Source organism: Triturus cristatus, chromosome 2_2 (assembly GCF_964204655.1).
Source record: "Triturus cristatus chromosome 2_2, aTriCri1.1, whole genome shotgun sequence".
Lineage (NCBI taxonomy): Eukaryota > Metazoa > Chordata > Amphibia > Caudata > Salamandridae > Triturus > Triturus cristatus.
In genome coordinates, this window is record NC_140582.1 from 751,023,050 (window position 1) to 751,037,484 (window position 14,435).

Below are 14,435 nucleotides of genomic sequence, written 5' to 3' on the forward strand. Positions count from 1 at the left end.
GATAGTGAACCCCAGCGGATGCAGAAAGTCTGCCGTAGTCTGGAGGTGGGAGACGACTACTAGGGGCGAGTCTGCCTTCAACAGCCAGTCGTCGAGATAGGGGAAGATAGGAACCCCTGATCTGCGTAGATGAGCTGCGACCACCGGCATCACTTTCGTGAACACCCGAGGGGCGCTGGTAAGGCCTAACGGGAGCACGGTAAGCTGAAGGTGCTTGTGGCGTACCATGAACTGCAGGTAATGCTGGTGGGCCAGCAGGACGGGGATGTAAAAGTAAGCACCCTACAAGTTCAACGCTACCATCCAGTCTCCAGGGTCGAGGGCAGACAGGACCTGAGCTAGTGTCAACATTTTGAACTTCTCCTTTGAAAAGAAGCGGTTGACGTTCCCAAGATCCAAGATGGGGCGGAGGCCCTTGTCCTTCTTGGGCACTAGAAAGTAGTGGGAATAGCGACCTACTTCTGGAGCAGGAACCCGATCGATAGCCCCCTTGGCCAAGAAAGCCGTAACTTCCTGTTGGAGAAGGGCCAAATGATCCTTCGAAATGCGATGGTATTGAGGTGGCATGGATAGAGGGGTAGTCTTGAAGGGGAGGGTGTAGCCCCTACGGACTATCTGCAAAACCCAACTGTCCGACGTGATGGTGCGCCAGTGGGGGGAGGTGATGGCGAATCCTGTCCCGCACTGGCGATTGGTGGCCATAAAAGGTCAGAGGGTTTGGAGGCTGCTGTAGAAGGGGCGCTGGTGGGCTGGCCTGCTCACTGACCCCAGACCCACGACGGTGGGTCCCACGTCCCTGGCCAGACAGGGGCTGGACAGCTTGCGCCAGCCTGTGGCCCTGGATGGAATGTGCGGAACACCCCTAACGTAGCCACGAAAGGGGCAAAAAGCTGACTGTGCAGGGTGGGTGGAGAGTCCCAAGAACTTGGCCGCAGCCCGGGAGTCCTTGAAGCGCTCCATCGCGTTGACTAGTTTGTCGCTGAACAAGCGACGGCCATCAAAAGTCATGTCCAGAAAGGTAGCTTGGACATCCCTGGAAAAAACAGTCGACCTCAGCCAGGCATTGAAGGGCTCCCAACGTTGAAATTGTCCTGCCTAGCGAGTCGGCGGTGTCCAGTCCACATCTTAATGCCAAAGTGTTTACAGACCCCTCCCAGTCCTCCTCACCCTCCTCTGGTTGCTAATCTGGCCTGTAGGAAACACCAGGGAGAACAGAGGTACAAAAGTACAGCTCGGCACCGGATGACGTCGGTCTGGCTCCGTGTCCAAGTCAAGGTGGAGGCCGGGGTGGAGGCCGGGGTTGACGCCGGCTGGGGACCCAACCGGCGTCGGAAGCAGATGTGGTGCCGGTGGAATCGGCGCCGGGGGAGATGTTACAAGGTCGATCGGCGCCAATCCGGATCCAAGGGGACCCTGTGGTGCCAGGCCGGAGCCGGCATCGAAGGCTCAGGGACCCCAGCTGAGTCCGCGGGGCCCGAAGGCGTGTTGGCAGATTCGGGCTGCCCAAAGATGACATGCATCGCTTCATAGAAACTCCGAAGCTGGGCAGGGGTCGCTCCGGCTCCTGGAAAAGGGGGGAAACTCTGAGTCGACCTTCAGGCTCCACACGCGGAGCCGCGGGACATGCACCATCCGCATCCCTCGTCACGTCAGCCGACGGATGGGCAGAAGTCGAAGAGTGACGATGCTTCTTCGACTTCTTGTGCTCCGACTTACCTGAGGAGTGCGAAGATTTGGATGACGAGTGGTCATGACTCCGGGACCGGTCCCTCGAACTCCCAGGCGACCGGGACCTCGAACGGCACTGACTACCAGGCCTGGAGAAGCTTTCGGTACCGCTCCCGCAAAGACTTAGGATTCATGGCCCGGCAGTCAGAGCACGACTTGGGACCATGGTGGTGCTCCAGACACCACTGACCCATCCGGTGCGGGTCCATAACAGACATCAGCTTGCGACAGATGTAGCAAGCCTTGAAGCCGGGCCCAGGACGACTGGACATCCCTACGTGCACCAGGAGTCGATAGACCCAAAAAACGGTGTCGACAAAAGTCGCAAAAAAGTAAGTGAAAAAGTGACTGAGGTGCTGCTCTCTCCGTATCTGTGCTGGCTGGCACTGAAAAAGAGAGAACTGACGTCAGCGTGGGAGGGCCGCATCTAAGTAGCTACCGCAAAGTCATCCCGGCGACCACGACTAACATGGAGCCGAACGACCAGGGCACTGCTGACGAAAAAATTCTCTGGATGCAGTCTGACGCCAGGAGGTAATTCTACAGGTAATAAATCTATAACTAATTGTCTCTTTCAGATGCTGTGACCAGGACCACCTCACCTCCTTCGTGTAAACAGAGGAGTAGTCGAAACGAGACCTCGGTCGCCCGCATCGCATCCACAGCATCCTCTGAGCATCTTCAGCATCCTTCATCTCGTGTATCAGGACCACTTCCACAGGAAAGCCCAGCAAAGGATAAAAGTAGGTGGAACTGACTGAAGACTGCTTCACCTGCCGAGGTGACTGTTCCTGAGAGTTCTTGCTGGTCCCCCTGACTAGATCCCCACTGGAGTTAGTCACCTAAAGTGACTAATTGACCGCATCACACCTAGCCCGAACATTTTAGTGAAAAAGTTTGAATGTCAAGTTAATTCGCCAAAGCTTGTTTCTGGTGGAGTGAAATGCTTTGAATTACAATACTTTGTAAATTCTATACCACCACAACTCTTCAGTGGATCTTTTTCAGTTGAGGGGGTCTAAAAATACATCTAAATACAGTCTATTTTTATAAATTAGTTTCAGATTTCTTTGGTGTCAAGTCAATTTCTTCTTCAATTGTTCTGGTTTAAATACTTTACAATTGGTCCTTTGTGTAAGCCTTGCTTCTCAGAGCCACAGCTACCAAGGTTTGAGATGAAGGTTTCACAAACAAACCTAAGGGTCGTAAAGGGATTGTTAAGTATTACACGGTGAGGTGGCACAACCACACCATATAATACACCCCATTTCCTCACAAGAGTCTTCATATACCCTCTTGCGTATTGAGAAAATATAAAACACCCCATTTTCTGTGGGAGACAACCGTCATATCATGTGCTCTTACATAGAGTAACCTCCTTGTCTATTATGGTCTTTCATTTTCATGATTGTCAAAAAATATGGAAAAAATAAATGATGTCTTTCTTTTTCATGAATGGAAGATCCAGTTTGAATTCCTTTGTTAGACAAAAGACAAGCGGGCATTCACAAGCACATCTGCATGCACCAACGTAATAGGGCATTGACTCCTCTGTGATTCCATTACTCTGCAGAGCTTGTAACCCTTTAGTGCCCGGATTCACCTGCGAATTGCTGGCCACACCAGCCAAATTAATTAGTTCTTATCACACACTCCTTTGTAATGGCTTCTATTTAACAGGACAAATGATTGTTGTTGTGGAATGGCCTGAGGATTTACCTACCTGTTAAATGTTTAAAAAAACGAATGCTTTTTATTTTTTACTTATCCGAAGTCTTCAACAGCAGTAAATATCTGCTGAGCAAGCTACTTCAGGGACAGGATTTACTCTCTACTTCAACCAGGAACGGTACATAGTCTTGGCTTGTCTGTGACGGAGAGCTTCAGAATCCAGTATGTCCTTCGAGGTCTTCTGGGCAGATGAATGGCAGCTCTTGAAGTCGAGGCCAGACACCAGTGCACACCTCGTAGAGATCTGCACAGACTTTTGTTTGTGACTGTTGCTACAAGGTTTAAACCCTGTCATTGTAGGAGGGGGCATTTCCTTTGTACAGTAGAAAATCTTTTAGTGGAAAATGCAGAAAAAACCTAGTCAGAGATGAAGGATATAGAGTTCCAGATCTGCATCGGAAGGTGGAGAAAGAAAGGAACTGATGTCAGCGTGCACAGGTGGCAATTGCTATGCAGCTCTGTTCACCATTTCTGCAACGGAACAAAGTGAGCATGCAGACGCACATTGCCACTTAGCAACGCGCAGGAGTATTGCTTTAGAGTTTTTCCACATCCAGACTGACACATGGGGAATACTGACAAGGTGAAGAATCTGCAGTTAGAAGTATCCATCAGAACTCTGTGTGCAGGGGTAGCACTTATGTGACTCCATTCGTCACATAGTGAGGAATAAAGTTAACGAGGAGCCGCATGACGCCATTTACTGACACGCTAGAGAAATTTTGTTTAAAGCTTCCGATTACAATTTTTTTTCTGGGAATATTCTAAAGGTGAAGAATTAGCAGTTAAAAGTAGCCATCAGAAACTTTACTGCTGACACATCTGTGCAACAGCAGCAACGTGGATAAAGAGGTCAGTCACATACAAATTCAGGGCTGAGTTTTATTAGTTAATTTCACGATCTAGTGTGCACCAACATAAAAACCAGTGAGCACATGCATTAGACAAAAATATAACTCTTCATTTACTGAGTAAATACCTGAAGATATTTCGTTGGATCTTCTGATTTTTACGGTTTCCAATTCATCAGGATTATCTCTCCCTAATGCCTTATTTTCAGTGTTTTCTTCTGTTTGGGCATTCAGGTTTTTGAACTGAATGGGATCACACGAGCTGCAAATGCTTGCACCACTTTCAAGCCCTTAGGAAAAAAAAATATGTGCATTATTTTTAAGACTATTATGTAATAAAAGGTCATCAGTTTAACAAAATTAAAGTTACTTGGTTTCTAACATGTTTGAATGATACAAACTTCTCTGCACTTTCTTCAAAACTGAAATTCCCTACGAAGACTACAACATCAGCAATTGTGGTCACTGGGATAATGATGACACTATCAGGACCCGTTGGGGAGGACTGAAGGACAAGCAGAGGTTACTGGGCTTCCTCTGTGGTGGGTGAAGTTGCTTTCCTCTGGTATCCTATAGTTTGTGCTACTAAGGTTCTGCTGAATTGGCCATGTATCCCTCCTTCTGCAGTGGACTTTCAGGGTAGCATGGGAAAACAGTTGAAGGCCTCTCATGGAGGTAGTGGTGGAGGATGATCAGAACTCAAGCAGTCAAACACGCTGAATAAGTGGTCCAGTCCAGAGCTTGTCTTACAAAAAAATTAAAATGAAGACTTTAGTCGTACCCGCAATCCAAAATAAACAAGAAATATTCAGTAAAGCACAAAAGGTATTCTACAGATGCGACATTTGATTATGCGGGAGTTCTATACTGAAAATTTAAACTTTATATTCAAGCACAGTGGTGAAATGGATTAGCTTTCCCAAGTTCTGTGACAAGTAAGTCAATCTGTATGCTTTGACTATGCAGGTCTCAAGTTTGCTGCACTAATCTCAACAAAGTCACACTAAGATCTGTAAGTCAAGATCTTAGTCAATATTCTGTTTAAGCGTTAACTTTACCTGGAGTAAAGTACCCTTTAGTATCTCCAAGCATGGTTGTGAAGTATACAACCACAGCACAAGTAAACTTGCTTGTACAAGCTCATTCAGGTTGCCACACACCCTCTTCTCTAGATCAGGCTGGTGGAAAATGTTGCAGGACAGACGAACGCACTCCAGTCTGGCATGTCCGAATCTGGTGGCTGGGTGTTTCCTTCCTCCAGTCCATGGTGGAGGGTTACGGTCCTCTAGGAGCACCAAAGGCAGAGTCAAGCACAGGTTCTCTAGTCTTCCTCTGCGGCAATTGCTGGAGAGGGCAAATCGGTGAGTCACATGTTCACACCAACCCTTCTTGGGTAAGGAGGGAAACCAGGAGGCTCTTGGGCACACACAAGTCAAATCTGACCACAGTCTGATTATCCAGCACCACTCCTCTCTGTGGTACGAGTGACTCCGCTTCATCCCATCAGGAAGGCAGCCCCTAGGAGAAAAGTTGCAACTTCTCCCCTATGAGCAGGCAAGTTTCAGAGTGAAAGCGGACCGAGAACTCTCCTGTATGAATCATACACTTTAAGTTCTGCCTCCTTGCCTCTGGGAGACTGGTTACCAGTAATGTCAGCATTGGATCACTGCAACTCTTAGTACTCCCCGAAGTACCCTCTTCCTCACAGGGTGAAAAAGCTTGGAACTGACACAAAGGGGGAAAATTTAAGTTACACTTACATACACTAGTTCCAGGCCGGTGATACGGATCCACTGTCTAAAGCTTAACAATCAGCTGGCCATTGTTCATTTTCACACTTCATTTTCTGGCTGTAGCATCAAAACAGATTTAGTGGAAGGTGTAGGCTCTCTCTGCTAAGTCTGGTGACTCACCACCACTCCCCACCATCAACAAAATGACAGTGCTCAGGAAGAACTAACCTGCTATACCCTGCTAAAAAAGGCTATCATGAATAACTAAAGGCAGCCCTGTCTTCATCCCTCCATACTTCGGTGTACAGGGCTATACCAACCAGATCACAAATCTTCCACTGTCGGGAGGAAGTAAGTAAAATGTTTGTAAAGAGCATGAATGCCAAGGCGTCTTAACGCTAGAATTGCCTTTACTAACCACACAGGGAACAGGGAGAAAACAAGCTTAGACCTCAGATACAAATAGCCATGTTTTAAAGATTTTCTTAACACCTGCCTATTAGTTTGATCCCTCAAGGTCAGTGGCATGGTGTTCCATAGATTACAAGACATGTGGAAAATGCTTCCCACCCACTTTACTGTCTTGGCCCAGAGAATGACCAACAAACAGACAGTGGATGATCTGCAGTTGCGTCGAGGAACATACCACTTAAAGAATTTCTGAAAGTTAGCAGGGCCCATAGAGGGACTTGTGAACAATGCACAAAGCCTTAAATGTAACCCTCGCCTGAAAAGGCAGACAATAAAGATCCTACATGCTCTTTGATACGAGGCTGAATTTGGCGATTTTTAGCAATAAAAGTGATGCTACATTTTGAAGCGATTGGAGCTTCAGTTGAATCTGCTTTTTTGGTCCCAAGTACAGAGCATTACATTAGTCTATCTTTGATAGAACCAGACCTACAATTACTTTTTTCTGTAGATCCAAAGGGATGAAAGGAAAGATCTTTTTCAGAATCCTCAAGGTATAGAAACTGGAAGATGTGATGTGGTTAACCTGGTTTGAAAAGGACAGCTGAGCATCTAGTGCAACTCCTAGATTTTTTGCTTTTTGCACGGGGGATAGACATGGTACCACGGCACGCGCCCACCAGTTGTTCCAGAATGAGGAGTTGGTTCCAAATAGTAAGACCTCAGATTTTCCGGTGTTTAACTAGAGACAGTTTTCCTGCATCCATCTGAAGGTGTGAGCCATGCAGTTGTTAAATTTAATCGCCACATCCTCTGGCTTGGATGACCGTGACACCACTATTTGTGTGTAATCCGCATAACAGATAGCCGTAAAACCATATGAGCGAATGAGTTTCGCCAGAGGGGTGACAAACATTAAACAGGGTTGGGGATAAGGATGATCTCCGAGGCACCCCACAGGGGAGAGCAAAGGAGTGGGACGTATGACCTCACAACAGTACAGTTTGCTTTCTGTTTGATGAAAACAAACTAATAATTCTCAGTGCCCCACCAGTGATCCTCATGGAGAGGCTGAATTAGAACCTTCATCTTGTGCCATGCCAAACAAGGGTCAATCCAAAATGGATCACATTGGCTTCAGCATTCACATTCACTCACAAATCACTTTGGAGTCCTGCCACCATTCTCTACACATGCACATGCACTTGACATACACACAGGCATGTCAGTGCAGCGTATGGACATGACATGTAAAAGGAACTTTACAAAAGCGGATTTTAGGCACCTCACAATTATTTTGAAGGGGTGAAAGGCCAGGTCAAGACTATGGATTCAAAAACAGACTGGTACCACCACTGCTAACAGTTCATGTCCCAAATGACAGACTGCACCGTGTCCAGAATGGCTCTGAAGAAATAAAGCCCCTGTGAAGGAGTCCAGTGGAACTTCATCACGTTTATAGAGAACCCAAACGATGTTAGGCGATTCCCATAGTCGGGAGGTGGGTGAAAACTGCATGGGACAAGCTCACCTTCAACAGCCTGTTATTGAGGAAAGGGAAGAGTGTAATGCCTGGCATCGGAGGTTGTACTGAACTCACCGCCATCACTTTTGTGAATGAAGGAGAGGCCAAATGGGAGCACAGCTAATTTGAAATGCTCCCGTCCTACAGTGAACAATAGATAAAGCCTTGAGGCCTGCAGGATGGGGATGTGGAAATGAGCATCTTGCAGATCAAGTACTACCATCCTGTCCCCAGTCAAGGGCAGACAAAACCTCGGCCAGGCTGAGCAGGAGGGCATTGAGAGGCAGAAGGTCTAAAATCCACCCTTCTTCGGTAACAAATAGTGGGAGTAACAACCACAAACAACTTCTGGTGTAGTACCCTTTCTATAGCTCCTTTGGCAAAATGGCCTGCACTTCCTGCCACAATAGGAACAAATGGTCCTCAGTCTGCCGGTCAGAGGATGGTGGAAGATGTGACAGGGTCTCGAGGGCCAGTAAGGCATAACCCTTCAGAACTATTTGTAGGACCCACTTGCATGAAGTTATACCAGCAGAAAATGTTAAATCCTACCTCCGACAGTGTCTGTGTGCCAGTCAAGGGTACACTAAAGAGTATTGTGGACTGTGGCAGCCGGAGGGGCGGAAGACTGTGTTGCGTGCTGTCCCTGATATCTATGTGCTCTGTGGGTACTGCTCCCTGTAGGAAGGTGGATATCTGACTATGGTTGCCCCCAACTTTTTGCCTAGTGTCTAGCTGGTTTTTCGACTTAGTTCGCCTGAGATCCTGCCATTCAGGGTCTCAGGCTGTCTGCTCTCTCTTTAAAATGGACTCCATGTACCCTAGGTACATACCCAATTGGTAAGGATCACCTTATTGGACCCTGTACAGTGTACCCTAGGTACCCAGGGCATAGGTGTACCCTAGGCCTCCCAGGGGCTGCAGCATGTATTATGCCACCCCTGGTCTGGCCTTCCAATCAGACACAACTGGCTGATCACTCAGCTGGGGCAAGGTCGTGTAAGGGTAAGTTACTTACCTGTAATCCTAGTTCTCTTCCAGGGGTATCCTCATCAAAGTCATAAGCACTGAATATTCCCGCCCATGTGCGGGGACCCCGGAAATAATAAAATCATATATGTAAAAAACATACATATATACAGCTCTGTATATGTATAAACATATATTATTTTTTCCCAAGCAAATGCAGCCCCTAAAAAAGAAGGCTAGGCAATGTATAAATACACATCAAATAATACATATAGGTATAATAAAACACCTAAATCTTTTTTTTTTTTTTTTTTTTTTTAATGAGGTAAACACTTATGAGAAAGCAAAAAAGAGAAAACTGTGGGAAACACAGATCTACAACACATTGCTAGCCTGCAGGCTGCATTGCAATACAATACCATAGAGACTGAAAAGCCCTGTATAGGTAAAAACTGGCACCGTGCCTTTAAGGCAGCCCTGGCTTCCATATCCCATCATGCCTCAGGGGTGACAGTTAGGTCAGTTGTTCTTTGCGGGACCGTAGTCCTAAACACAAAGATATATCCTTTCCATAATGAATAATACACTTCTTCTCATTTGCCCGGGGAGGCGGGTGGGTTGCTTATGACTTTGATGAGGATACCCCTGGAAGAGAACTAGGATTACAGGTAAGTAACTTACCCTTCTCTTCCAGGGGATCCCCATCAATAGTCATAAGCACTGAATAGAGTAGCAAGCCCACCTTCCACCTGCAGGCAAATGAAAAAAATTGTACCACACATGGAGTAAGAAAATCATGAAAATGATTATGTATGGAACAGATTCCTCAAGGAGGCTTGTCCTACTTGAGTGTCTGCTCTGGTGTCCGAATCCAGACAATAGTGTCTGGTAAAGGTGTGGACAGATCTCCAAGTGGCTGCCTTGCAGATCTCGGAGAGTGGGACATTACTGAGAAAAGCAGCGGTAGCCGCTTTTCCTCTTGTAGAATGCGCTTTAGGGCACGCCCCCAATGGTTTCTGAGCCAGTTGGTAGGCCAATGTAATACTTGAAACAATCCACCTAGCAATGGAACGTTTGGATGCAGCAAAGCCCATACGGACTGTAGGAAGGTGGATATCTGACTATGGTTACCCCCAACTTTTTGCCTAGTGTCTAGCTGGTTTTTCGACTTAGTTGGCCTGAGATCCTGCCATTCAGGGTCTCAGGCTGTCTGCTCTCTCTGTAAAATGGACTCCATGTACCCTAGGTACATAACCAATTGGTAAGGATCACCTTATTGGACCCTGTACAGTGTACCCTAGGTACCCAGGGCATAGGTGTACCCTAGGCCTCCCAGGGGCTGCAGCATGTATTATGCCACCCCTGGTCTGGCCTTCCAATCAGACACAACTGGCTGATCACTCAGCTGGGGCAAGGTCGTGTAATCACCCCTTGCTTAGGTGTAGTATTCCTATACCTACCTTATATATAGACACATGTGTACCTATCAGTCACTCCTATGGCAGGCCTTAACAATCCTGGAGGCAGAGTGCTTGGTAACATGTGAGATGGTGCTCTAGCATGAGCTGAGCCTGTCTGCAGCTTTCGGAACCATGTCCTTAGAGCTGTTCTATGATATAGCCTACCATATACTCTTAAAGTGCCTTATAATCTTAAACGGTTATGGTAACTATGGTTTGGCTTTATCAAAACATGTCGTGTAAGGTGTCTAACACTTTGGAATAATACCCCCATACCATTTCTGGACATGAGAATATTATTCCCCCCCTTCTAGAGGGAAAGACATGTTAAAATCCTACTTCAACTGTTAGCCTCTGACCAAAGCCTCAGCATCACAAAATGGATGCTGCTGCCACGACACAAGTCTGACCTCCTGCAGCTGGGAGTGATCCCAGCCAGGGAGGCCTGGACAATAGGTTTCCTGCTTGGGGAGGTGCTAGCACCTCCCCAGACAGCCTTTAGTGTATTGGGGCAGGGTGGGCTGAAAGGAATGAGACATGCCTGGGGCACACAAGGTGTTCCTTGCATAGTCCAGTTCAAACCGGCGCTGGGGCACTCCAGCCCCAGCTCTGGCGCGAAACTGGACAAAGGGAAGTGGGTGTAACCACCCCCTCCCAGGTCCCACCCATAAGGCGTGACCTAGCAGGTATCCCAGCCCCCCAGATTAGTATAAGAGTGGGAGTTGGGCCTCAAGACTTTAGATTATCCTGAACCTGCAAAACTGAACAGAAACTCTGGACCTTCGACATTCGACGAAAGAAGAAGACTGAAGAATCTCCCTTGTAGCCAAGGAGTGGCTACCCTGTGCAAACAGGCACCATCAAGAGACTACCCTTTGCTTTGTGAAACGTTCGACGAGGAACCGACTGCAGAGCCCGACCAGAGCCTTGATTTCCAGACTTCTCCGACCCTCATCCACATCTGCAGCAGAGCTGAGATCCGTGGAGGCGACGAGCGACGTGGGACCGGCTACCTGGGAAAAGTGGCTAGTAACTTACAGCGCAGCTTCTGAGGTACCCTCGAAGTTGTGCACCGGGGATTGAGAAGCCCCAACCCCAAGCACCATCTGCACCGAAGACCAGCCCCCCACACTCCACGAGTCCTGCGTGGGGCCCTTCAGCATTTTCCTGCTTGCCGCGTCTGTCCGGTTGCTTGCCCGCTGGCTAGTGGCCTCTGTGACGACGCTCCCTGAAATCTTCTGCGCTGGTTTGGCTCCTCCAGACTGGCTCCCGCTTCTCTGCAATGAAGAAGCACCCCAGACCTTCCTGGTCTGCACCAGAAGCAAGTCCCTTGTTCTTCGTGGGTTCCGCTTGCCAAGGCTTGGTGAGTCCTAGTCCAACTTCGACGCCGCCGACAGCAAGAGCCTTCGTGGGACAGCTCGCCTCCTGGTCCTGGTCGTCCTCGACGCTTCCTGGTCCTCCTGGCTGCAGCGACAAGCTTCACCTTCACCTGCAACTCTTCACGACATCGCCTGGTTCCTTCCTGGTTCCACGTGGTCACTGGCTAGTGACCTTGACTCTGTCCCCTCTGCTTGCAGGTTTCTTCTCTTCTTGATCCCAGCCTTGGGATCCACCGGACACTCTCCCCTGACTGCCTGTCAGCATCTTTCTTCAGGCATCCATAGGAGTCGACGACGAAAACGACGCATCTTCACCCCTATGCACCCGCAGCCTGTGGGCTAGGTAACTTGGGTACTCCGGTGCTCATCAGGATAGTGACTATCCTAGTGTCTAGTTTTCAAGTCTCAACTTCCTAGCTACTCCGGAAGTGTCCTAAATCTATCTATTTCTAAACTTTAACATTGCTATTGACTTTTACGCATTACGCGTGAGTGTTTCCACTCTGCACACGAATCCCGTGGGCCTCCCACTTCCTAACTAACGCTAGTGTAGTGTAGCCCCAGCGATTCCCTAGGCCTAGGCCTATTCTATTTCCGTGACAGTGGTTCTTATACCACTTATTTAGTATATGGTTTGCGTGGCCCCTAGGGCCTAACTGTATTACTTACCTGTGTGACTTACTGTATGCATTAATAAGACTGTGTTGTACTTACCTCTAAACTCATAAAGAGTGCTGAGGGTTTGCTTAGAATAAATACACTTTATTTTATATATATATCTGTTGTGGTGTCCTTTCATTTGGTATTCAAGGGATTATATATGGTATCACAGCTGGCTTCACATGCCATTCAGAGTTTAGCCTAAGACTGCTCTTGTCCATGCTACCACTAGGATAGCTGGTCTATAAGGTTGACTTTACAACCAATCACCATAAGGGTATTTGGACTGATATAAGGTGTACACTATAACTAGTGACATCATACATCAGGCCAACTTCTCACATTGGTGAGCAGCGGTTGGGATCTGAGCTTGCTGTTGTAATACCATTGTAATCTTGAGATACTAAATTGAAAGATCACACAGATATTGTCTAGGTACATATAACATAGTTTATAATACTTAAGTCCTACTGGACTTAGTGGTTGTAGGTTGAAGGGAGTAACACACCCTGACTACAACTACTAGAGAGGTTTAGTAGATACAACTAGTGTAGGTAGGTGCACACACCACACCCTCACTAGAATCATGCCCCTGGATGGAGATCACACTGATGCTCCCTCAGGAGAGGAGAATCCTAGACAGGTTCCCTCTAGGTATGATGCATTCACATTCCAGGAGATGAGACAATTGTGTACCTCCAGAGGAATAAAACAGGGTGCAAACCCTACCCTTAGACAGCTAGTGGAGCTTCTGGAGGCCTATGATGCTGAAAGAGCTGCCAGGGATGGTGCCATAGCTGTAGATAAGGGTCTACCCACCACAGATGAGTCAGATGGGACTTCAGAGGAAGAGGTAGACAGCCAGAGCCAAGTAAGGAGACTTAGCCAGGCTAACTTAAGTTTACATGGGAGTTTGCATGGGATCCCCCATACAGACCCACAAGTAGACATTCACAGAGAAACAGGAAGGACAGATCCCCTTCAGGGGAATCCATCCACTCCCATGTCTCTAACATCTCTAATGCTTCCTCTCACAGGGGAATGACTTCACCTGAGAGAAAGGAGCATAAAGCCAGAATGAGGGAAGCTAATCTGAGGATTCAGAGGGAAGAAATTGCCCTTGCCAAGGAGAAGCTTGCTCTGGCTAGAGAGCAAAAATTGTGTGGGTCAGAACCCACTGGTGGCAGCAACATTCCTAGAGATAGGGATAGGTCTTATGACCATAGAAACCTAAGCAAGATAGTCCCCCCATATCAGAATGGGGATGACATCCACAAATGGATGACTGCTTTGGAGAGGGCCTGCAAAGTACAGCAGGTACCCCAAAGTCAGTGGGCAGCTATCTTGTGGCTCTCCTTTTCTGACAAAGGTAGAGACAAGCTCCTCACAGTCAGTGATGAGGATGCAAACAATTACAAAGTCCTGAAGAGTGCTCTGATAGATGGGTTTGGCTTAACCACTGAGCAATATAGGTTGTTGTTCAGAGACACCCAGAAGACACAGACACAGGACTGGTCTGATTTTGTGGATTGTGCCACTAAGGCTTTGGAAGGTTGGTTAAATGGCAGCAAGGTGCAGGACTATACAGGATTGTACAACTTGATTATGAGGGAGCAGATCCTTAGTAATTGTCAGAACCAGCTCCTCCATCAACACCTGGTAGACTCAGATTTGACCTCTCCCCAAGAATTGGGAAAGAGGGCAGATAAATGGGTCAGGACCAGGATTAGGCCTAAAAATCAGGGTGGTGACCAAAAGAAAGATACCACCAAGCCTCAAGAGAAGGGTGGGGATAAAGCAAAAGAGAAATCTTCCTCAGGGCCCCAAAACTCCACCCAGGGTGGTGGGTCCCAAGCTCCCTCCTCTACCACAGTTAAAAAGCCTTACTGCCATGTGTGTAAAACACCTGGGCATTGGAAAACTGACAGCAGTTGTCCACAGGCTAAAAACAAAACTGTTCCTCCAACTACTCCTGTCACACCACCTAT

At 47.6% G+C, this 14,435-nt stretch overlaps 1 protein-coding gene across 5 annotated transcripts in view; it reads right to left on the minus strand.

Moving 5' to 3' along the window:
- Positions 1-14,435, minus strand: part of PCM1 (pericentriolar material 1) — a 1,275,228-nt gene that overhangs the window by 550,847 nt on the left and 709,946 nt on the right. For all 5 annotated transcript variants that reach the window (XM_085641994.1, XM_085641996.1, XM_085641995.1 and 2 more), the window contains exon 24: positions 4,439-4,600. In XM_085641994.1, coding sequence (XP_085498120.1) covers positions 4,439-4,600 — 162 coding nt within the window. The remainder of the gene's footprint in view (positions 1-4,438; positions 4,601-14,435) is intronic.